General features: G+C 35.6%; 1 protein-coding gene and 1 long non-coding RNA gene across 3 annotated transcripts in view; one reads left to right on the top strand and one right to left on the bottom strand.

Moving 5' to 3' along the window:
• The window catches only part of AADAC (arylacetamide deacetylase), a 33,412-nt gene extending 10,291 nt beyond the window's left edge, over positions 1 to 23,121 (bottom strand). Inside the window, exons 1-4 of the mRNA XM_025436141.3 lie at positions 22,840 to 23,121; positions 10,780 to 11,002; positions 7,837 to 7,906; positions 6,277 to 6,448 (exon numbers count right to left, since the gene is read on the bottom strand). Coding sequence (XP_025291926.1) covers positions 6,277 to 6,448; positions 7,837 to 7,906; positions 10,780 to 11,002; positions 22,840 to 22,977 — 603 coding nt within the window. The 5' untranslated portion in view covers positions 22,978 to 23,121. The remainder of the gene's footprint in view (positions 1 to 6,276; positions 6,449 to 7,836; positions 7,907 to 10,779; positions 11,003 to 22,839) is intronic.
• LOC112652533 (uncharacterized) lies at positions 15,316 to 21,177 on the top strand. 2 transcript variants are annotated; one of them, XR_003131532.3, is made up of 2 exons: positions 15,316 to 15,705; positions 20,606 to 21,177. It is a non-coding gene; the product is annotated as an uncharacterized LOC112652533 (long non-coding RNA). The 2 variants fall into 2 exon arrangements; XR_007405158.1 differs by lacking the exon at positions 20,606 to 21,177 and adding an exon at positions 16,417 to 16,562.
• Positions 23,122 to 24,519: the final 1,398 nt, after the last annotated feature.

Raw genomic sequence — 24,519 nt, 5'->3', positions numbered from 1 at the left:
AGGAACTCCAATTTGGCTCTGATACTAAACAGATAAATCCTGGGCCAAAGTCTAATTCATTTTAATATTTATGTTTTTAAATATTCAAACTACATTAGTGAATTAACATATTTATCTATAAAATGCATATATTTGGGGTATACTAGAAGTTTTTTATTAATAGGATACATGACCAAAAATATCTGGAGACCAATAATCTTGAGGATTACAGTCTAGCAGATGTTTTTATGTACATTATTTGGTCTTACAACATTGGAATGGCCCATTGTGTCTCATACGTTAATTAATTCCTCAAGTGTGGCCCCTGGACCACTAGCATCTGCATCACCTGAGGATTTATTAGAAATTCAAATTCTTGGGTCCTCAACCAGATTTACTAAGTCAGATAGGGAGGAACCAGCAATTTGTGTTTTTTTGTTTTTTTGTTTTTTTGTTTTTTTCTTAGCAATTTGTGTTTTAATAAGTCTTTCATGTTATTCTCATGCATGCAAAAACTTGAGATCTGCTAGCATAGGTCACAAATAGTAATTATCAAAGCTGTAGGTACTCTGATGCTTCTCAGAGTAAAGTATAATGTCTAAATTGAAGTCTATTTCTAAAAACTTAATGTAGAGTTAAAGAGGGAGAGCATTGTGACATTTTTTCCTTTGGTATACATTGTACACACACACACACACATACACACACACTAGCAAAAGCAAATGGCAGCTCTGCTTATTTATTACATTGCATTTTAAGCACAGCTAGTAATTAGATCTAGTTACTAAAATAAAATATGTATAAATCCATTACCAGATTGTTTTATGTAAAAATAACCATTTTATGTTGAAGAAAAAGTAATGAATTTAAATAATCATTTCAGTGTTTTGTCTCCTGTAAGATTACCACATTCCATTTAGCTCAATACCTAGTATGAAGAACACTGTTTACATTAGTAGAAGTGTGGTAATAAATAAGGGGGGCTGATTTTAGATTGAGTTAAGAAGAAATACAAAAATATTTTATATTTGACCAATAAACTCAACTCAACAGGTAGCTAAAATCTTTGAACATATAGATTTTAAAAAACTATCTTTATAGCTAATACACATAAAATCAAGTAAAGAACTTCATAATAAATATAAATGTAACTATGTTTAAGGCTCAAGATTTTCCCATACACCCTGAACTGACCACTCATCCTTCTTCTTCCCCATCCTTCATTCTGTGGAATTCAATATTGTATACTTCTTTAAAATTATATCATTTAATCAAAGCAGTTTACCTGATTGAGGACATTCCATCAATTCTTAGTGAACCAATAATTATTATTGTGAATTTTACTAAATCTTTTTCTGCAAGATGATCTATGATTCTGCTTCCTTTATCTATTAATGTGATAAAATTCACTTATTATTGTGTCTGCTTGCAAGTTATATTTTTATAACTTGTTACATTTTTCTCAGAATTTTTCCATTGAATTTAAATATTATTAGATATTTTTTAACTTCAAGAAGTTTTTCAAAATGTCTTTCAAAGACTACAATGTTCACTCATCAAAGACAAATTCTTTTTCATATTGAAGGCTCTGCGGTATTGTCCCTTTATCAATCCTGATGTTCATTACTTATGCCTGATTTTGCTTTTCCTTTTTTTGTCTTTCCAGAGACTTAAAAATTTTATTAGTCCTTTTAAAGAATTAACTTTTTGCTTTTTGTTCATATTTCTTATAAGCCTTGGTTTTGAATATCATAATTTCTGTTCTTGCCATTACTATTATCTTCCTTCAATTTTTTTTTTTTGAGTCAGATGCTTATTCTAGCCTTCCTTTCCAATATATGCTTTTGAGGAAATACAATTTCCTAAGAGTATTGTTCTAAATGTGGGGAGCATATACAAGATATATATTCTATTAAATAGTGACCCATAAGTACTTAATGTATTTTTTAAATTTCCATACAAAGAAGGATATTTTCTTATTTGCCCTTTCTTGTTGATTTCCCAATCATTGCATTGTGGTTAAGAGTCCAAATGTGTGATTTAAATCCTGTGATATTTTTTGAGACTTGCTTTATGGACCAGTATTTGGCCAATTTTTTAATATAATCACATGTACTTGCTTGTTTCCCTATTTTTTATAGACCCATCGAATTAAATGTACTGATCGAGTCCTGTATACCCTTATTATTATTTTTGCCTGCTGTCTTAATTACTGAAAGAGGTAATTTAAAATCTCTCATTGTGATTTTGAACATTTGTGTTTTTCCCTGTAGCTCTAGTATTTTCTTCATACATTTAAGGCCATATTATTAAATCCATACAGATCTAGAGTTGTCATACTTTCTTGGTGGTTTAACCTTTTTCTTTAATGATATGATCTTCTTAATATAGTAGTAATTCTTTTATTTTTTTTTATTTATGATAGTCAGAGAGAGAGAGAGAGAGAGAGAGGCAAAGACATAGGCAGAGGGAGAAGCAGGCTCCATGCACCGGGAGCCTGATGTGGGATTCGATCCTGGGTCTCCAGGATCACGCCCTGGGCCAAAGTCAGGCGCCAAACCGCTGCACCACCCAGGGATCCCAGTAGTAATTCTTTTAGATATTACCTTAGGTAACATCCATATATCTTCCATACATTTACTTTCAAATTTTCTGCTTACTCATATTTCTAATCTGACAAACTTGATCTTACAACCAGGTTATTTAGACTACTAATATTTACTCTAATTACTAAAACAGTTGATTTTGATCTACCTTATTTTGTGAATTTTCCTTCTTTTCTCTTTTCTCTAGTTTTGACTTAGATGAGTTGACATTTAAATTATTCTATTTTTTCCTTTTATAGTTTATAAGTTTTACCGTATTTCTATTCTTTAAATGATTACCCTAAGAATTATAATGTGTATTTGTAACCTCTCAAAAACAAATGAAATTATTAAAGGCCAATCTAAATCTTCACTTCTTCTTAGATAATAAAAAGAGCCGGTAAGACTTAAAATCTGCCCTCCCCTCCACTCTTGAACTGATTATTTGTCTTTCTTATATCTTATTATTTTAAACTCTCCAGGTTTAAGATTTATCCACATTGTAACCACATTCTTGCTCTTTGCTCCTTCCTCTATTGTTAACTTTTATCTGCATTTTCATTTTGTCTGAAATTATTTAAACCACTTTTTAGTGTGTTCCATTTATAGCAGTTCTCTTAGTTTTGGTTTACCTGAATATTCCATTTCTCTTTATTTGTATGTAATATTTTTGTGCATCAAAGGATTTGGTTGCCAGTAATTTTTGTGCTGTTCTTTGGTAACATTCCACTGACTTAAAAATTACATTCTCACTACTGAGAAGTAAGCTGTCAGTATGACTTGCACTTCTGTGAAGGTACTCTTTCTTCTCTAAGATTTTCTCTATTTCATTTTTTTCCCAGATTTAAAACAATTTTTAAAGTAATCTCTACACCCAACATACAACACCAAGATCAAGAGTTGCATGCCTTACCAACTGAGCCAGTCAGGCACCCCTCTATTTCTTTTTGTTTGATTTTGTATTGGTGGTTATCTAAACTTTTACTTTGCAGTGTCTATATATAGATTTCTCTCTAGCTACTTATTTATTTTTAATCTTTTAAAAAATATGTCTAGGGTTCATGAGCTTCTTTTATCTGTATCTTGATATCCTTCATCAGCTCTGCAAAATGTCCTATTATATTTTCAAATATTCCTTTCTCCCATTCTTTCCCCTCTCTTCTAGCATAATATTTAAAAGTCTATTGGATTTTCATACTGTGTCTGCTATATTTCTTCTCTTCTCTTCTGTATTGTCTATCTTTTGGGGGTTTCCATGCTTCATTTTGCATAATCACCTATGAGTCATATGACCCATCTTTCAGCTCATAAATGATTTCTTCAGCTATGTAAAATCACTTAAGCAATTCATAAAGTTTTTATTTTGATAATTTTATTTTTTAGTTTTGGCATTTTTATTTGTTTTTCAAAACTACTTTTCTGCTGAAATTTGCAATTATGGTTGTGAATTAATTGAAGAAACTAGGATAATTATTTATATTCTGTGGCTGATAACTGCAGTATCTGAATTTTCTAAAATGTCTATCTGTTGTCTGTTAATTCTGCATGCTTTCCTTCATGGTTTCTTGTTTACTTGTTTTCCTCGATATGTTTTATTCTGTGCGGGATACTGAATTCCAAAAATATTTGCAGGAATAATTTGAAGTCCATAACAATACCATATTTCTCCAGTGATAAGTTTTATACATTTCTATCAAGTATACTTGAATATTAACTGTTCATACTAACTTAATTTAAGTTCAAAGATCGAGATTTCTCCAAACCATCCAGGTGATGTGAAGCAAGGCTTCAAATGAGTATGGGTCTTGTTTTACAACACATTCACCCCAACAGTGAGACTGTATCTCTTCAGGGCCTCACTTAAAGTCAGGAGTACTTCATAATTGTCCCCATTTTTTGGAGGCCCAGGAACTTGACTTCAATCTCTATCTAATCTTAGTCAAACAGTTTTTGTTTTTCTGATAGATATATCCCATTAGAGCAGAGAGGACATCAAGTAATAGAGTTATCTTTGTGTGTGTGTTTTGTTTGTGTGTGTGTCTTTAAAAAACTTTTTGGCCTAGAAGCTTCTCCTACCTTATTAGCAGTTTAATGCTTCTCAGATTAGCACAAGATATTTTAACTAGATTTTTCATAATTATGGGTCAGAATTCATTGGTTCACCACTATAGAAGCCTGAACTCCACAAGAGGAAGGGATTACTATGCAACGCAATAAAAAGGAACTGATGCTTGAAAAGATTAGGTAGCTTGTCCAAGGTCACAGAGCTAGACATTTCTTTAGCTCCAAAACTACATGTCTCCTGGTGTTTCCCTTGTACTGCATCAAGATGCCTCTCAGGGTGACAATCGTAGGCAATATAGAGGTAGCAGATATCTGTTCTGTAGTATATTTATAACAAAACACAAAATTTATATCTTTTCTTTGGCTATAAATCATGAGAAGGTATTTCTAAAGGTATCAATAGCCAAAATTTATATACTTTAAAATACGTGTACAAAAATGAATAATACAATCAACAAAATAAACAGCAAGGTTTGATTGCAAAATAAATTAATATGCAATATTTATGATTAGAGTTAGTTATTAAATTGCAGACATTCATTTATAAATCAACAAGGAATTCTTTTTTCAGAGAGGAACATTGCTTCTAAGCCATCAGAGCCTGGTTTATTTCTTAGGTCAGATAACCAGCATCAAAAACACTCTCACTCATTACTAAACTAATCATGATCATATATCACTTTAAATTGATAGCTAATTCTCCAGTTTTAGCTAAATGTCTTAATAATAGTGTAATGGTTGATATCTGAAAGTTATAATTCCTTCTGCAAGGAAAGTATCTATAAACCTGCTATCATTTTTTGCTTATAGGCAAATTGAGTATTCTGATAATAATAGTTTTCATGTAAATTTTAGTATATTCCATGAAAGATACTGGAATAATCTGATTCTGTAGCTATGGTGACTGGTATCATTGATTTCAGAAATACCAGCCCTAATAAAACTAAATAGTGTAGCACTTAGCTGACCATATTAATTATGTTTAAACCAATGATCTAGGAAGAGTACTTTATCATTTTATTTTTAAAAATCTGGCAGAAGGTATGGGCACCTGGGTGGCACTGTCATTTAAGCATCCAACTCTTGGTTTGGGCTCAGATTGTGATCTCAGGGTCGGAATCCTTGGGTCATGAGATTGAGTGCCACATCAGGCCCTGCACTCAGTGCAGAGTCAGCTTAACACTCTCTCTCCCTCAAGACGCCTTGGTGGCTCAGTGGTTGAGCATCTGCCATAGGCTCAGGTCCTGATCATAGGGCCCTGGCTGGGGTCGAGTCTCCCATTGGGCTCCCTGCATGGAGCCTGCTTCTCCCTCTGCCTGTGTCTCTGCCTCTCTCTCTGTGTGTCTCTCATGAATAAATAAATAAAATCTAAAAAAAAAAAACAAAGACTCTGTCTCCCTCTCCCTCTGTTCCTACTTCACACACACCCCCAACAAATGCCCTCTCTCAAGTAAATCAATCTTAAAAAAGAAATCTGCAGAAAGTAGAAATAGAAGCACTAAGGATATAAATGTTCTTTAATACTTATCTTTATGTATCTCTGATTTCTAACATATGAACGTAACATAAGTGCTTTGATATTTTAATGTTTGAAATAAATATTTAAGTGTAAAATGTTTTTTAAAAGGAGCAAATCTAAGCAACATACCTGTTGAGCCACTGCTGCCGCCAAATTCCCTCCAGCACTGTCTCCAGAAATACCAATTCTTTCAGGATCCACACCATATTTATCAAGAACATCTTGGCGCATGAACCCCTTTAATGCATTATATACATCTTCAAACTGATTTGGAAAGTGATATTTAGGTGCTAGTCTGTAGCTGTAAGCAGAATAACAATATTCTTTAGCGATATTCTTTAAGTCAATTATTTTTCATTGAAAAATGTGCATCTGTGTGTAGGAGAGGGCATACTCTAACCGTAAAACCGAAAGTAAAAAATTTTCTTTAGCAAACCTGATATTTACGGTCATTTTGAATCCAAACTTCATTTTTATGATAATGTTGATATGAAAGCTTTTACAAATTTTTACATTTTGATACAAGTAACGGCTTGAATGTAAAACTTGGATTAGATTTAAGAAAAAAAAAAGTGATCACTTCTCTTAAGCTTTTACCAAAATGTGATTTTCTTTGTAATCATTATGCTTTATTACTAACCAATAAGTAGCAAACAAAGCTTAGGAATTATTCTATTTCAACTTAATCTAATAATCAAGTTGACATGCAGTCACTTTTATGGGATTTTTTTCATAGTTTCTTCATTTTTCTATTTATTCCATTGGGTTTGTTTTCTATTATTAATTATTGATCTAAAATGTTTCTTGAGGGCAGCCTGGGTGCTCAGCAGTTTAGCAGCACCTTCAGCCCAGGGCCTGATCCTGGAGTCCTGGGATCGAGTCCCACATTGGGCTCCTTGCATGCAGCCTGCCTGTATCTCTGCCTCTCTCTCTCTCTCTTTCTCTCTCTGTGTCTCTCATGAATAAATAAATAATTTTTTAAATAATAATAATAATAAATAAAATGTTTCTTGAGAATAATTTGCTTGTATTCCTGTATGTTATTTGCTGACTAACTTCATTTAATGAAGGATTATATCATGAAATACACTATGTTAATTGTTTTAAATGCATTTTATCACCTAATTTTTAAAATAACTCTGTGATATAGAAAATATTATATGACTCCCAGTTTACATCTGAGAAAACTGAGCTAAAATGATATTCAGTGGCCACAGTCATCCAATTAATTCTAGAACCAGGCTTTGAACCTGATTCTCTGACTCCAAAGCTCCTATCTTACTCACTTTGCTAGTTAAGAGTAGGCTAGGGGTGCCTGGCTGGCTCTGTCAGTGAAGCCTCTGACTCTTGATCTCAGGGTTGTGAGTTCAAGCCCCATGTGGAGCCTCTCAAAAAAAAAAAAAAAGGAGTAGGCTAGAAGTCCAACAGAGGTCATTTGTCCCTTAGATGCAGTAGTTTAATTTTATTGTAACAATTTTTTGACTTCCTGTTTTTGAGCCCCGTTTGACCAAACTGTATAACTCTTTTCTCTCTTACTCGTTTCTGGTCATGTCAAGATCACTTTAGCCTCATCTTCTTAATTTCTTTGTAACACTCCCAGCATAACCAAAGAACAACCAAGACAGCTGAGAGCATCTCACTATATAAGGTATCTGGCTCAAACTCAAACAAATCAACAGTGCTCCTTACTTGGTTGAAATGACAACAGCATCAAGTCTATCAGCTGTCCGTCTTGACAGAGAGTCATAACCAAGAAAAGCTGAAATAAAGGAGAATAAAATCAAAATATGACAAATGAATTGGTGAGTTTTTCTATCAACAGAAAGCTTATCACTATACCTTATTCCTCACTGAAATGTTCTGGGAAAATTTTTTTAAGATTTCATCATAGCTATAGAATATGAATTCTTCTGCTCAGGGATCCTTTTACTATGTCGTCAGCTTTCTTGTCCTTCCCTATACATTAGGTGTTGAAAGAATAAACACATGCATATTAAATCCCTGACTTCCAGTAAGTCACAATCTACTAGGGACAGGGGTAGGGAGGGGCAAGCATATAAACAAAAAGCAACCATGCAAAATTTTAGTGGTTTTTTTTTTTTAATTCGATTTGCCAACATATTGGCAGTGCTCATCCCATCAATTTTAATGGAGAGGTACACAAAGGGTTGTGTGGAAATAGCACTAGACTTTATTAAAACTGCTCCCGAGAGGGGCGCCTGGGTGGCTCAGTCAGTTAACTCCCTGTCTTCAGCTAAGGTCATGATCCCCACCCTGCATCAGGCTCCCTGCTGAGCCTGCTTCCTCTGCTCCCCCTGCTTGTGCTCTCTGGCTCTCTTTTTTTCTCTGTCAAATAAATAAATAAAATATTTTTAAAAAATTAAGAAACTGCCAGAGAAAGATAAAGAAAAGATGAAGTAGGGAAAGCTAAAACCTGATTTATATATTCATATGTTCTAGGCAGACAAGAAGAAAAATGTGTTTTCTGGGGGTTTTTTTGGCCATGTGTATAGAGTCGGGATGAGTCACACATGTTTGCTATTGGGCTTGGGCAAGTGCTCCCTTTCGCAGATAAGAAAATTGTAAGATAAAATGGAATTTGCCAGTAATGACAGGAGGGCCAAATCGTAAAGTGTTATGGGGAAAATCTCAGAATATATAGTTGTCACAAGCATTAAATCATGTGGACCATGAAGAGTAGATACTATCTTGAAATGATTTCTGAAGTAAGGTGCTGAATATTCCTAAAATATCACATACATACTAAGTTGTAAGCTTTTATTTAACATTTGCTGTAAAAAGTCATTCTTATATTTGGGATTAGAATATACATTTTCATGTCTTTTTAATAAAAATACAAAAATCAGGAAAATACCATTTTGTTTCAGAGCTCATTCTTATTTAGTTCCTTTATCCTGATAAGCTTATTCCCATTCTTCAGTAATACTTTGATGAGATTTTAAGGAAGTGCTTTGGGCAGCAGGGACTCATGGAAACCAACTGAGGCATAGCATAGTCAAATTTTGCCTTAGAAACCTCACTTCATTGCCAGCTAATGACTTCACTGCCTGTATTTATAGAAAGTGACAGACAGGATCACACCCCTTACTACTCTGATTTACATTTCCGGTCTACATCAATACCATCGACATCTCTTTTCCTCCTGTCACAGAGAAAGTGTTCCTCCTTCTATGTTTTGTTAGTACTTCTCCTCCAAACTAAGTCCAGTTTCTTCTCATATCCCCAAGATCATGCAAACCTCATTCCGTCCCCCAGCTAACCCCCATTCTTCCAACATACTTCTATTAACTGCCATCTTTACCTTCAGCTTATAGCCTCAGTGTCCATTGAAAGATGAATGGATAAAGAAGCTGTGGTTTATGTATACAATGGAATATTCCTCAGCCATTAGAAACGACAAATACCCACCCTGTGCTTCAATGTGGATGGAACTGGAGGGTATTATGCTGAGTGAAATGAGTCAATCGGAGGAGGACAAACATTATATGTTCTCATTCATTTGGGGAATATAAATAATAGTGAAAGGGAATATAAGGGAAGGGAGAAGAAATGTGTGGGAAATATCAGAAAGGGAGACAGAACATAAAGACTGCTAACTCTGGGAAACGAACTAGGGGTGGTGGAAGGGGAGGAGGGTGGGGGGTGGGGGTGACTGGGTGACGGGCACTGAGGGGGACACTTGACAGGATGAGCACTGGGTGTTATTCTGTATGTTGGTAAATTGAAACCAATAAAAAATAAATTTATTATAAAAAATGTAAAATAAAATATCTGCTCATAGATCTTTCTTATGTAAATATAAAATACGTATAATATAAAAATGTACTTACACATAAAATAAGGTATAAACTTTTATATAAAGGAACATTATATACAATAAAATATATATTTCATGGATTTATGTAAATATTAAAATGCATAAAATAAACTAAAATAACTATTTCTTTATATCAAATAAAGATAAAATACCCTTACTCAACTTTGGCTGCTTTTCCATCTAGCACCTTTTTCATTTCTTTATTGTCTAAGCTGAATGAAAGACTAGAGTCATCATCTCCATTTCCTCATTTCATATCCACTAATCCATGTACTTCATTTTGGTTTTCATCATAACATTCCATTATTTCTGCAATTAACAAGTTAAATAATAAATGCTTATGAGACACTTTTCCTTCTGGCCCGAGATTTGCTATAGCAAATCATTATTCTCTTTCAGAAAGAGATCTGAAATAATTCCTTTAAACTAACATAGATCCAAAGAAAGGGATTTCAGACAGCCTAAGTGTTATATTATCTAGGATGTTTAACAAATATATCTTCCTGATATGCTGAAGTCAACATCTTAATAAAATATATGCTATATGGGGATCCCTGGGTGGCTCAGCAGTTGAGTCCCTGCTTTTGGCCCAGGGCATGATCCTGGAGTCCCAGGATCAAGTCCCACATCGGGCTCCCTGCATGGAGCCTGCTTCTCCCTCTGCCTGTTTCTCTGCTTCTCTCTCTAGATCTCTCATGAATAAATAAACAAAATCTTTAAATACACACACACACACACACACACACACACACACACTATACAATAAACTAAGATTTTCAACAAAGGGCACATACCAGCACTCCCCAGACACCAACCACCACCATGAATATAAAATAAACCCCTTCTTAGTCTCTCTGGCTTTCGTTTTGGTACGTATACACGGACAGGAACATTGTTGAAAGTTGTCTCCATCACAGTGACATTTTCATCAGATGTGGGTGGAACTTCTTGAAGGTTCATAAAGAACATAAAAATGTTCATGAAATGGTTGACTCCCAGTAGTTCAGCAAACAGACTCTAAAGAGGTGGGGGGGAGTACACCAGGTTATAAACATCAAAGGTCAATGTTGTTTACAGACATAGAAGTATGTTGCATGCTCCCAATGGTCCTGTGTCAGATTGTCACAGGTGAATCTGCATGACACAATTAGAAATACTGGAGATTCAGACTTTTTACCACAATAGTTGCCTCAGATTAAAAAAAAAGTAAAGAATTATTGAGGTATTACAACTTGGAAGGTTCTATGCTTCCTACTTTGAGTACAAAGACAAACAGGGTATGTTCCCTACTCTAAATAAGCTCAGCCAAGTGGGAGAAATGATATATAAGCAGTCATGAAGTAACATAACTGCATGTATCATAAACATGTACAATGAACTTTGGCAAAGGTCAATAGGAAGATAAACTCTAATTGCCTGGACATGAGACCTGGGGAGAAGTTTTCAAATAGTAGGTGAACTCTGTTATGCAAGAGTTTGGCCAAATAAAGGAGGAAATCTCACTTTGGGCCAAATTTAAAGATTCCTACTGCAATTGGAGAAATGCAGGTAGCTTAGTAAAGCTATTAAATCAGGTCCACCCAAGGATGCATAAAAGACAAGGGACCCCAAGAGGTGAGTGTGAGCCAAACCATGAAGAATCTATCATGTTGGAATTCCAAGAATCAAAAGATTTGTTTTCCAATCCTAAAGTGGAAACATGTGGACTATGGTCCTAGGAGATCGATTAAAGAGTTGGGTCAACCCCTTTCCCATCATATGAAGATAAAATAGGTACAAAAGGAATAAGCAAAATTATCTGTTTTCAACACTGAATCATCTCCACCTTGTCTGTAAAAGGCATGTCAGGGAAATACATTTCCCAGACCTCCATGTCAGGTGAAATTATGCCACAAAGAGGCACTCCTACAAGACTGTGAGAGCAGAAATAAAGAAAAAGCCATTATTTTCTCTGAGCCCCTGTCGGTATTTATATGCATACTGACAAATACGTGGCTTTCCATGCCTCTGGTTGTTCTGAAAATTACCAGTTCGGTGCTGCAAGGTTGTATATCTCACATTCCATAATCTCAATGTATTCCTACTGATTATATATATATATATATATATATATATATATATATATATATATATTCTAACACAATGATAATTGGTAGAGAATATAGTCTAGAAGGAGAGTTCTCAGAAAGGAGAACATTTAAGACATGTGTTGTAATTAGATAACGACCTGGTTAGCTTTAAAGATACTAAATGGGGACTCCTGGGTGGCTCAGTGGCTGAGCTTCTGCCTTCGGCTCAGGTTGTGATCCTGGGGTCCCAGATCCAGTTCTGCATCAGGCTCCCTCCAAGACCCTGCTTCTCCCTATGTATCTGCCTCTTTCTCTCTGGATCTCTCATGAATAAGTAAACAAATAAAATCTTTTAAAGATACTAAATGGTCTCATTGCCAATGTAAAATAGAACCAGTTAATGAACAAAATGTAGTAGCAAAATAGTTATTAAATGAATACCTGTAACAGTTCCCATTAAAGGAGAGTTTTGAGAGACCAAGTAGCTGCTGCAATAAAATGTTGTGAAGAAAATAATAAGTCAATCAGAGGACAAACATTATATGGTCTCATTCATTTGGAGAATATAAAAAATAGTGAAAGGGAATAAAGGGGAAAGGAGAGAAAATGAGTGGGAAATATCAGAAAGGGAGACAGAACATGAGAGACTCCTAACTCTGGGAAACGAACTAGGGGTGGTGGAAGGGGAGGTGGGTGGGGGTGGGGGTGACTGGGTTACGGGCACTGAGGAGAGCACTTGATGGGATGAGCACTGGGTGTTATTCTATATGTTGGCAAATTGAGCACCAATAAAAAATAAATTTATAAATAAAAAAAATGAGTTCAAGCACTGACTGAACTTAAAAGGTTACTGAAAGAAGAAATACATTCTCAAGGCTTTAGTTGATCAAATCAGTCAGTAAAGCGGATACTCTGTAAACTTTCCCTAAAAGAAATCTCATCTCTTACCTCTCTGTCGGAAAATAGAACCAAAGTTTGAACTTGCAAAGTATAGAATTGCAATGCAAGGTGAAGTCACTGTCTTGCCAGCTATTTTAGTTGGAAGTTAAAGCTTGGTCTGGCTTTCATTTGTAAATGATATTCTGAGTACTAGACTGGAAACATCTACAGGAGTACTGAACACCCTAAACTCCCAAATCCTATCAGGCCTCCCCTAGCCGAAGCAACAGAAACCAAGCCCATCAGTAGAAGCATTTGAGGAAAATGAGATGCCGAATTTCCCAGGTATTGTAAGGGAGGAAAGCCAAAGGCTTAGGGAAATAGTAATCTTGGATGTAATTTATTATTGCAGCCTACAACCCACCCCCATATTGTGTATTTCAGCCAAGTCCAGAAAATAATCTCTATACTAAGACACTGAGAAATGTATTGGTGAATGGAACTCTAGAATCTCAGTAAAAATACTTGCAATGATTGTCATCTATCGCCCAGAAATGACAGTGGAAGATTGTGATATTGATATGGATCTTCTGATTTCAATAGAAAGGATGAAATCCCAAAGTTATCACCCAAATAGCAGTGATAAACTATCAAATACAAGGCCTATGTAGTTACTGGAATGAGCAGCAGTGATGAAGTGAAACATAATTTCGGAGATCACTGCAGCAATAAAATGATCTTGATGTCTGAAAACAATGGCAGGGCAATCGACTGAAGTCTGACTTACTCTGCATTATTATGGTTTCTTACCCAATTTCCAGAGGTGAGACATTTAAGGACTCAGACTCGTTGAATGGAGGAAAGGCAGGGTCTCCTCAGGAGAGACTCACGCAAAACTATTACAAATGTACTATACATCTTCCTCCTAGCATTCCTCAGGAGAACCAAGACCTTTGGTTTGGATGAGTTAATATTGAGGGAAAGGGGAATGCCCAGACTTTGGAAAGAGAATACTAGGCACTCATTCAGAAGTGCTATTAATTCCTGGGGACTCCAAAGCCACCATGGCCTACAAGCAGAGTGGAAGCTTAAGGATATTAAGTATGAAATAGTGAAAAAAAAAAAAAAGTATGAAATAGTGTTCTAGATTGATTCCAAATTGAAATGGGTCCACTAGGTGTATATATCCATGGCGGTGTTTATTTCCCCAGTTTCTCTCAATGGATAGTTGAAATAGACATACTTGGCAACTGGCAGTGTCCTTACTTTGGCTCCTTATTCCACTAATCAAGATTAATCAAGAGGGGATCCCTGGGTGGCGCAGTGGTTTAGCGCCTGCCTTTGGCCCAGGGCGCGATCCTGGAGACTCGGGATCGAATCCCACATCGGGCTCCCGGTGCATGGAGCCTGCTTTCTCCCTCTGCCTGTGTCTCTGCCTCTCTCTCTCTCTCTCTCTCTCTCTCTGTGACTATCATAAATAATAAATTTAAAAAATTAAAAAAAAAAAGATTAATCAAGAGGCCCTCCATGGAAGTGAGGGCCAGGTAGAGACACCTTGAACTGCTCCTCCCTACTGAAATAGTAAAACAAAAGCAGTTATACGTCCCAGGGAATCACAAAGATTACTGCCACAATTAAGAGATCTGAAAAATTTAGAAGTCATCATTTCGGTTGCAAGTCTTAAAATGACAAAGATTCTCTCTCCCTAAGTACTAGCCTGACTCTTCTGAGCCCCCTTCTCAACTGGGCCTCAATGTTGTCCTATGAAAACTAGGATTTCATCCACTAAGGACTAAGGACTTCATCCACCCTCTTTCTTCTCATATTAACAAACCTAAAACATTAACTAGGTCAAGCTCAAGGTCCATCCCTAGGATAACTCTAGATTTCCTTAAAGGGCCTGCCTGAGAAAGCTCAACGCTATTGCAAAAATGTACTGCTGTTCTTAGCCAACACCCTAGAGACAAGCCCCTGATCATCCTTTCTGAGAGTATTTACTAAATGGGTTTACAATGGTGAATCCTTTCTCTGCCTCTTTGAAATGTATCTCCTACAATTTAGGAGTGTCTTTCTCAAGGACCTAAAAGCCATTCCTGTGGGATGTAATCAGTAGTAAGAACTGAAGGATAGAATTCTAACTTCCATAATTGCCAGTGCCCGGAAATGCATGTATAATAAGCAACCTCTTGTCACTTCTCATTTCCTGATCCCTGAGCCCTCCCTTGCTCCCTTCACTACTCCCATTCTCCCTTTAAAATACCCAAATCACCTCTGTGCAAACTGAAGTTGAAATTCAAAGCATGCTGACTCACTATCCTGTTCTAATAATATATTACTGATTAAAATCTGACCTTACCCCTTTTAACTGGTGCCTGGTTTTATTTTGTCAAAGAGTGTATCAACTATATGATATATACAGAGGACAGGCGACTATTTGAGAAAGACATAATTATCTTAATCAGGTAGTAAATCCAATTGTAGCTGCTACTCCAGATAGGATCTCTTTAACGGAACAAATCCACAGAGCCCCTGGCTTCTAGGACACAGCTATTCATTTGAGTCTGTCTCCTTCTCTACCAGTTAGCAAGGAAGACAGTGCACCATCACTGTCTTGTTTCAAGTCTCTAGGAACTCTCCTGCTCCCTGCATTATCTGGTCTACAAGGATTTGACTGTTTCCATATATTCCAGGACATCATACTGGTCCACAACACTGTGTCATCAAGCTGATACATCTGGTGATTGGGAAACAGCAAATACTATGCATGCCTTGGTAAGTCATATATGTGGCAAAGGACATGTAGTAAACTTCATGGAAATTTAGGGACTTGCTACTTTGGTTTCTTTTTTTTTTTTTTTTTTTAATTTTTTTTTCTTTTTTTTTTTTTATGATAGTCACAGAGAGAGAGAGAGAGAGAGGCAGAGACACAGGCAGAGGGAGAAGCAGGCTCCATGCACCGGGAGCCTGACGTGGGATTCGATCCCGGGTCTCCAGGATCGCGCCCTGGGCCAAAGGCAGGCGCTAAACCACTGCGCCACCCAGGGATCCCTGGTTTCTAGGTGTTCAGTAGTCTGGGACTTCTTGAGATAGTATCTCTGAAGTGAGGAAAAAGTTGCTATATTTGTATCCTCACCACTAAAAAAGGGGCAAAATGCTCCATGACTCACTTCAGATTAAGGGAGCAAAATACTCTCAATTACTTATCAAGTAAGGCTGATAACTCAGCCCATTGGATTTTAGTGGGAACAAAAGATAAGGAAAGCTCTGCACCAGGTCCAGGCTCTGCTGCAAACTGCTCTGTCCCAGAGCAGATCCAGTGGTGATCAAAAGGTCTGGGGCAACTAGGGGTGTGGTAGGGAGGTGGTGGCAAGTTTTGTTAGGAATTCAGGAACTTCTGATTTTGAGCAAATATATTCCTATTCCCCTTCTACAAGTAACTATACACTCTCTGCGATAATGATCCTGACTTGCTTTTTTTTTTAGGCAATGGCAACACTTTGTACAAATTCCCAATGAGAATGCCTTACTCCTTCGCTAGTCATCTGCACCACTTTTGTCCTATAAACTTCTCATGTTTGCCTCTGCTTAATAAACATGTATTAATGAAATAAAAATATATTTGTATTTAATCATATATGTATATATGGTGTGTGTTTATACATGAGCATATATATATGACTGTGTATATGAGTAAAAATATACGTGTGAGTATGAGTATATATACATCACACACATACACACAAACACATATTTAAGTATATCATACTTTGGTGTACTTTGTCTGCTTCTCCCTCTGCTTCTGCCCCTCACCCTGCTCAGGCTCTCTCTCTCTCTCTCAAATAAATAAAATCTTTTTTTAAAAGTTCCAGGAGCAACAATCCCCCCTGGGGTCCCTTAGAGAAGAAAGCATAAAGGAGTCAGGATGCCAATGAAGTCTGTGCAGGGACCCAGGCCCACATCAGGGGAGTCCCTGGAGTGCAAGTTTCTTCAGTGCAAGTGAACGTGATGTAATTCCACAAAATATCCTGCATTGGTTCAGTGTGTGCAAAGTACAGTGCTAGAAAATGTATTGATGCAAGATGCCTGTGATAGAATTTTCACCTTCATGGACATTGGAAAAAATGGACATTCACATAAAGAACCTATTATAGAAGACAGAGTAAAGAAAGACTTTGAGTAGGGTGGTCAGGTAGGAAGAGGAGGGGGATCAATATGGAGACAGTATCTGATGGGTGCTTTTAATCTGTTAAATCTGTACATTATGAGTGTTTAAAAATTTTAGGTTTAGTAAGAGAGTCAAGACAATTTGATCAAAAGCCTGAAATAAATGAATGACAGAGTATTTACAAAAACCTAGAAGTTATCTCGAAGCTAACTAACCTTCTTAAGCTTTACTGTTGAATTATACTGAGTTATACTGGGAATCTCTATTGAGGCTGCATTGTGGGGAGCTGTTTTCAGAACATGGTCTCCTTTCTTTATAAGAGTTTTAACAAGCAGCTTAATGTGTTCTAACTAGCTAACAACAAAATAAATGGTTTATATCATGTATCATTAAATATAATGACCAAAGAAATTATTAAAATTAAAAAATTTTTAAATTGTAGGCATTGTGAAATAGCTGTGAATTGCACTGATAATAATCCATTTCTAATTTTCTAATTCACGTATTGAAGGTCATTTCCAGTAATTATCCTGTTTTATTTAGTCTAATGTTGCAGTAGAATTTGATCCAAAATCAATGTTATGATATTGTGGAATTATTAGATTTTCCTGAAGTTAAAAAGTTAGTTTTAAAAAAGTCAGTTATAATCAAAAGAAAGGATAAAAGACACCATGCAATCAACTAACAGATTGATGATAGATTGATAAATACTAACAGCTTCATAATACATATATTCACATGTATATAATGTATTATATGTATTTATATAGATCTTATTAATATCTATGTCTAATCCAAGTCCAAATCTGTATTCATATGCATATCCCTAGCTCTGTCTGTATCTATCTCTATAAAATTTACAGGTATTTTTACAGAAATTTGACTTGAACATGATTCACCATATTTATATTATTCAGTATTGCCAACGTTCAGCTGGAAACTTTTTTCATGCAATTGTATCCAGCTGTAAAATCGCAAACATCCAGTGATACCAAAGGCAGTTGAATGGAGATAGATATAAATAACACTATACTTGTTGTTTTTTAATTTTTGCCAGATTTGTGCTTGTACCCATTCGATTCTTAGTAAGACCTGGTATGTAGTACTATATCCCCAGATATTCAGTTGAGTACACTGAGGTAGGGGAGGTTAAAAGATCTGTTCACGTCCACCCAGGCAATAAGTGCTGGATATGGGACTCAAGCCCAAGTCTGACTCTGGAGTCGAGTGTCACTCATGATTAGCTAATATTCTGTCCCTTAGTGAGCATCATTGCAAAAGGCCCATTGAAGACAGAGGGTGACAGCAGATGTAGCCCTCCAAGATCCCTCAGTATTCATGGAACTTTTCATGGTATAAGAAATTGGGCAGAAACTTAACTCTCTGGTCACGTTGGGTCTGGCCCATCACAAAACATATACACTTCCAACAAATGACTGCCCTCATGTTACAATTGCAGCCAGGAGGGCAGTATTTCATGCAGAGTGAACTGCAAATGCCTAGTCCATGCTTATTTTTTTAAATATTGTATTTATTTATTCATGAGAGACACACACACACACAGAGAGAGAGAGAGAGAGAGGCAGAGACACAGGGAGAGGAAGAAACAGGGTCCATGCAAGGAGCTCGATGTGGAATCCAGGATCACACCCTGAGCCAGAGGCAGGTGCTCAACTGCTGAGCCACCCGGGCATCCCATCTAATCCATGTTTAAAAGGCTATGGGAGACCAATCATTCTTGCTACAAGTATGCTCAAGCCTTGTCCATATTCTGCATATACTTCCCACACAGACAGTGTCACATATGCTGACCATGCGCCCCAACACTTTGCTGTCTCTTACCTGCTCCTCCCTACAACTATGCAAGGGATGGAGACTCCTGCCTCCAGTGTACCATCTTCTGTCTTCTTTATTTCTACATTATTTATACAGAGCATTGAATAATATCCTCCATGTTTCTGCTGGGTATGATTTTTGTACAGCATTCCAACCAATTAACAAAAATGTTTGAAGGAATCCCATAAACATCAGGGCTGCTGACTTTAAATGTCAACATAGAAAAGTAATAGATTATAAGCATATATTTATTTAATTTTTACAAATTAGAACTTAAAACTTTGTACAACCTATGACACAAAGTAGTTGTCACAAAAGTAAATGATGCTAATTTAGTTGGCCCTCTGGCTTTAAATCAAAGTCAAATAGAGAAAATATAAGTCCCTCTTTTAAAACATAAATCACCAGACCCAAGTATTTTATCTGCTAAGAATGAGACTGGTTAGTTCAAATAAATATTTTTAAAATGATAGAAAATTATCTATGTTATACAAGATGAGAATTGTTAAAAAAAAATAGTAATTATACCATGCTGTGTAAGACAGTACTAAGTATAAAATTTTGTAAGATGAGACTTTATAATCTTACAAGCTTTTGGATCCGACTAGGAAGTGTAATAAATATATACAAAAAACTATGGGGCCCCTGGGGGGCTCAGTGATTGAGCATTGGCCTTCAGCTCAGGTCGTGATCCCAGGGTCTTGGGATCGAGTCCCACATCGGGTTCCCCACAGGGAGCCTGCTTCTCCCTCTGCCTGTGTCTCTGCCTCTCTCTATCTCTCATGAATAAATAAATAAAATATTTTTTTAAAAAATGAAAAGGACTAAGAAGTTACCAATGTGTTAAAAATATTGTACAGTGTCCCTGGAGTCTGAGTTGAATCACAAAGGTTTTATGGTTTCTTTAATTGTCTTTCCTTTAGTGAACTGTGATGAATGAGAGCAGTAGCTTAACAGACATATCTTCTCAGATCACTTACTCTCTTTGTATAACTCTATACCCTTAAAAGGAATTTTTTATGTAAATTTGAAATATCAGATAACAAAGAAGGAAAATTCTGACCAACTCTAGAATTTATATCCTTCAATTTATGGACAAAATTATTTCTTGTATCTTAATCTGTCATACAGAGATAGATCTAGCTCCTGAAGGAAAAATAATAAAATTGAATTTCTGATCATTCAAAGTTAAGAAACAGTACCTATGTCATTGGCTGCACCCAAGTTAGGGTTTTGCATAGGAAGGATACGCATTTGGCAACTTGGAAACTGAAATGACCATTGGTCCTCACCCCCTAAAGGCCAACTAGGGTTATCTTTGAGGCCACAGTAGCAAAAAGAAGTCAGCAGGGCTAGAGGAATCAATGCCAAATATAGACAAAGAACAGAGATGATAAACCTGGTATTTTTAAAAATGGCCTCAAACCTAGGAAGCTTCCAGTTGTCTCAGTGCAGCTAAGGAAAACCTTACATTCTGGTATAATGGTGGAAAACACTTTTCACAAATGCTTGTAATCCCTCACCCCGGTGGGTCTGACAGTATTATGTTATTTGACAATAATGTTATTTATTACCAAGACTCAATGCAATCTCCTAGTCCTTTCAAGGTAATGCTGAGAAATCTATTAGAGTTGGCATATTAGTTAACTATATTTGATATTTCTATTCCAGGACATAATGCTTCACCACAAACAAGTTGACAGTTGATTGTATTCAATGGCTTCCATTTATCTTCATCTCCGAATTATCAAAAGTTTGAATTACTACTCTTTATCTTAAGTTCAAATTGATTGGCGAAGCACAAAATATGACCCGATGGCATTAAATTCAACTGAGAAACTGTTGGTTTTTTTTCTTTTTGGTGGAGGAAAAGAGGATTGGCAAAAAACTGGCTACTTCATCAATGTGTGATGGACTTCACAGAGGTTTGGAAAGATGTCACATTCTATGGTAATCTGATGTATTTAATAAATAAACTCATTTTTTTCTTTAAAAAAAAGGAGTGAAGGCTTTAAGGTAAATCTACATTTTTCTTCTGTAGAAAACCACATAGAACAAGAGAGAAAACAACAAATCAATAATGACAAAGATACCGGTTACCTCTAAACCTTCCTGGGTAATTTCTGACTTTCTTTACTTCTCCCACTGTCAAGCCTTATAATGTTTTAATCCTGCTAGTGGGAATCTCTGATTTGGTGAGACTCTTTCATTCTTAAGAGAATAAATATATATGTATAAACTTAGCAATTTTGTGTCATAGCACAAAAACTGAAAGAAAAAAAATATATTGACCCTACCTCTGTTCTCCAGGACATTCCTGTAATAGTTTGTCCAATAAAAGCCATCTCAGTCAAATAGAAATAATACAAAAGTTGTATATATATGATATTCATGAAAGGTACTAGGTACTATAAGAAAAATAACAGTTTCCAACACATGAAGAAAACAAATTAGAAACAAGTTGCTTCAAAGTGGATGAAATACATTACACAATATTGCAGAATGGATTTTTTAAATTATGTAAGAAGAAATATCACAAAGGAGAAATACACATATTCATGGAAGATATAGAAAGATATTTGGAGGTGATCACTTGTCAAAAGGAAGGGTGACTAAAATCTGGTACTGGTAGAAATTAGAAAAGGAATATAAGAAAGATAAAATAATTTCAGAAGTAAACATCAAATTAAAAGAAGCCCAAGGTATTATATATGATAGAAATGAGAAAAACAAAAAGAGGGGAAAATGTAGAAAAAGATGAAAAAGTACTAGGAGAAAAAAATGACATCGTTTTAGAAATATACAAAGACGACCATATATGTATTTGTATGTGTAAGTATATATGTACATATAATTAATCTAAATAATAAAAGAAAACAAAACTATGAATGAAAATATTCTATTTTTTGAAATTCTTTTCCAAAATAAATATTTTAAATATAATTCAAGAATAACTTAGAAAAAATAAGACTTGAAACTCTATTCCAGTGAAACTGACCCAAATCTAACAACATATGTGCTAGCAAAATTATTACAAGTGATCAAATCACTAAAAAGAAAATGAAAGTAAGACATGCCTTGCACTTATTCAGAGCTACACTCAATTCCAGAAGAGAGCTTAAAAAAACAAAAACAAAAACAAAAACAACTTAAAAAAAATATGCAAGGAAAGAAATAATGAGCCAGAGGTTGAATACCCAGGCTAACTGTCCTTGACTTACTTTTATTTCATTTTATGTTTTATTTTGTTTTGCTTTTTGCCACAGAAAGCAATTTACTACAGAGATGTCTACAGGAGAGTTTAAAGAATGGTTTCAATTTCACAGAATGAGCCTTATTAGAAAAGAACCACAGATCTTCGAGAGGCAGCTTGGACACCATGGGCAGTCAGCCAACCAGCTACCCTGTTACCTTAGTAGCTCACACTTTTACAACTGGAAATTGTGTGCATCCAGTTTCCCTTGGCTTTTTGCCAGCTGACTTGTTTACAAATATTTCAATACAAATGCATTTTCATGTCAGAATACAAGATTATCGCATAGAATTCTGTAGCTAATCACAACACTGTTCAATCTTTTTATTTCTGAAGTTCATATTTTAAAAAAAAGCACTGCATTGTGGCTCAGAATAAGATTTTTTTGTCTTCCTGTCTTTTAATATTTAAATGATTATGTCTTTTAAAATTTTAAATGAAAGCTACTTGACTACTTCCTCTACTCATTCTGTTAGGGATCTGCATTAAATAGTTAAAATTAAAAAAAAAAAAAGGTGTTAGCATCAGCAAGCAAGCAATAAGAACAAAATTTCCAAAACAGTAGAAATTTTTATAAAAACAATAATGCAAATAATTATTTTCTCCTGATTAAAATGTTAAATATTCAGAGCCAATAAAACTCTATACTTACCAAATCTGTTAGAATTTTCCAATACGTGGTCATGCACAGTAGTTTCCATGACTCTTCAATATTATCTGGGAGAGGAATATATATATAATATGCCCAGAAGACCCCCATGATCAGAAGCAAAATAGTCTTTCTTCCCATGATGGTTCCCTTCTGCTCTCTTGACTTGGCAACACACTAGATATACTTGAAATATTCAGCTCCTGAAATTTACACCCACGTTTGGCACCATCGTAAGGTGTTATCTAACTTCCCAAACACATATTTTACTGCTCAGGCTATCACTTCATTGGCTGGCCAGATACGATTATACTTAGTAAAAGTACAAAGAACTGTATTGTCTGCAAATTTTGTCATATCCAACAGCCTTCTTATGCTGCCAGGCAGTCAGTGAACAGACACTTTTTGCACAGTTACTAGGTGAAGAATACTTTAACTATTAAAGAAAAGGCCATAATAAATTACAAGAATTTCAGGATATGCTTCAAATAACAAATCTCAGAGTGGAGGAGAATCAACAAATATTTTGAAGGTACTGAGAGCTTTTACAAAGTAAGATAGATATGGTCATGTGTATTTTATATTGCTTTTATTATCTTGCTACAATTGAACTTATCCATGAATAATGCCAATTATGTTAAAATTATACAATAATCACGGAGAGAGCTAATAGTTTTTGAGCACTTACTCTGATCGAAGCAAGTGGACTAAAAAAAAAAAAAATTAAATCTTATTTAATTCCAAAGTATTATTGTCACACGAGAGAGAAAAACTGAGGCAGAGGAAAGTTCAGAAACTTGTACAAGTTCATTCAATAGGATGGAGTGAAGCCAGTAGTCCTCCTCCATAAGTACATGTTAAATACTCACTTATCCCTGTCTTCAGGTTACAGGTAAATAATTAGGATTAAAAAGATTAAGTAACTTGCTACGGTCATACAAAATCAAAAAGCAGTGTCAAGAGACATTCACTGTTCACTAGGCATGTGCGCTTGCAATTTTTAGATCCCTTCTCTTGAGGTTAAGCGAGGTTATGGACCTAGTGCTGGCAAAAGGACGCTGATAGAAAGTCATGTGTTAGTACCACACAGAAGTAGTTAAGATCCACGAGACCTGGAAACTATCTTTTAAAATGAGAGTATCAGGGATCCCTGGGTGGCGCAGCGGTTTGGCGCCTGCCTTTGGCCCAGGGCACGATCCTGGAGACCCAGGATCGAATCCCACATCGGGCTCCCGGTGCATGGAGCCTGCTTCTCCCTCTGCCTGTGTCTCTGCCTCTCTCTCTCTCTGTGACTATCATGAATAAATAAATAAAATCTTTAAAAAAATAAAAAATAAATAAAAAAATAAAAAATAAAATAAAATGAGAGTATCATAAAATGTGAGTTGTTTGGATTGCTAAGGGACCCAAGGTTTTAATTGGTCAAAGGCCATAAGAGTCTACTTCTGGAGCAAGAAAATTTCATGCTGAATTTAAAATGTGTGACTTCATCATCATATCACTTTAAATACATTGCCTCACTTGGTTCTCATACTGACACTAGAACATAGGAACTAATATTATGAAAGGTTTCTTTCTTTCCCAAGGTCACACGGTTATATATTTCCAAAGCTATCATTTTAGCCTTGATTCTCTGGCTCTGAGGTATATATATATATAAATTTATTTTTTATTGGTGTTCAA

Source organism: Canis lupus, chromosome 23 (assembly GCF_003254725.2).
Source record: "Canis lupus dingo isolate Sandy chromosome 23, ASM325472v2, whole genome shotgun sequence".
In the NCBI taxonomy this organism is placed as follows: domain Eukaryota; kingdom Metazoa; phylum Chordata; class Mammalia; order Carnivora; family Canidae; genus Canis; species Canis lupus.
This window is presented reverse-complemented; position numbering and strand designations above follow the sequence as displayed.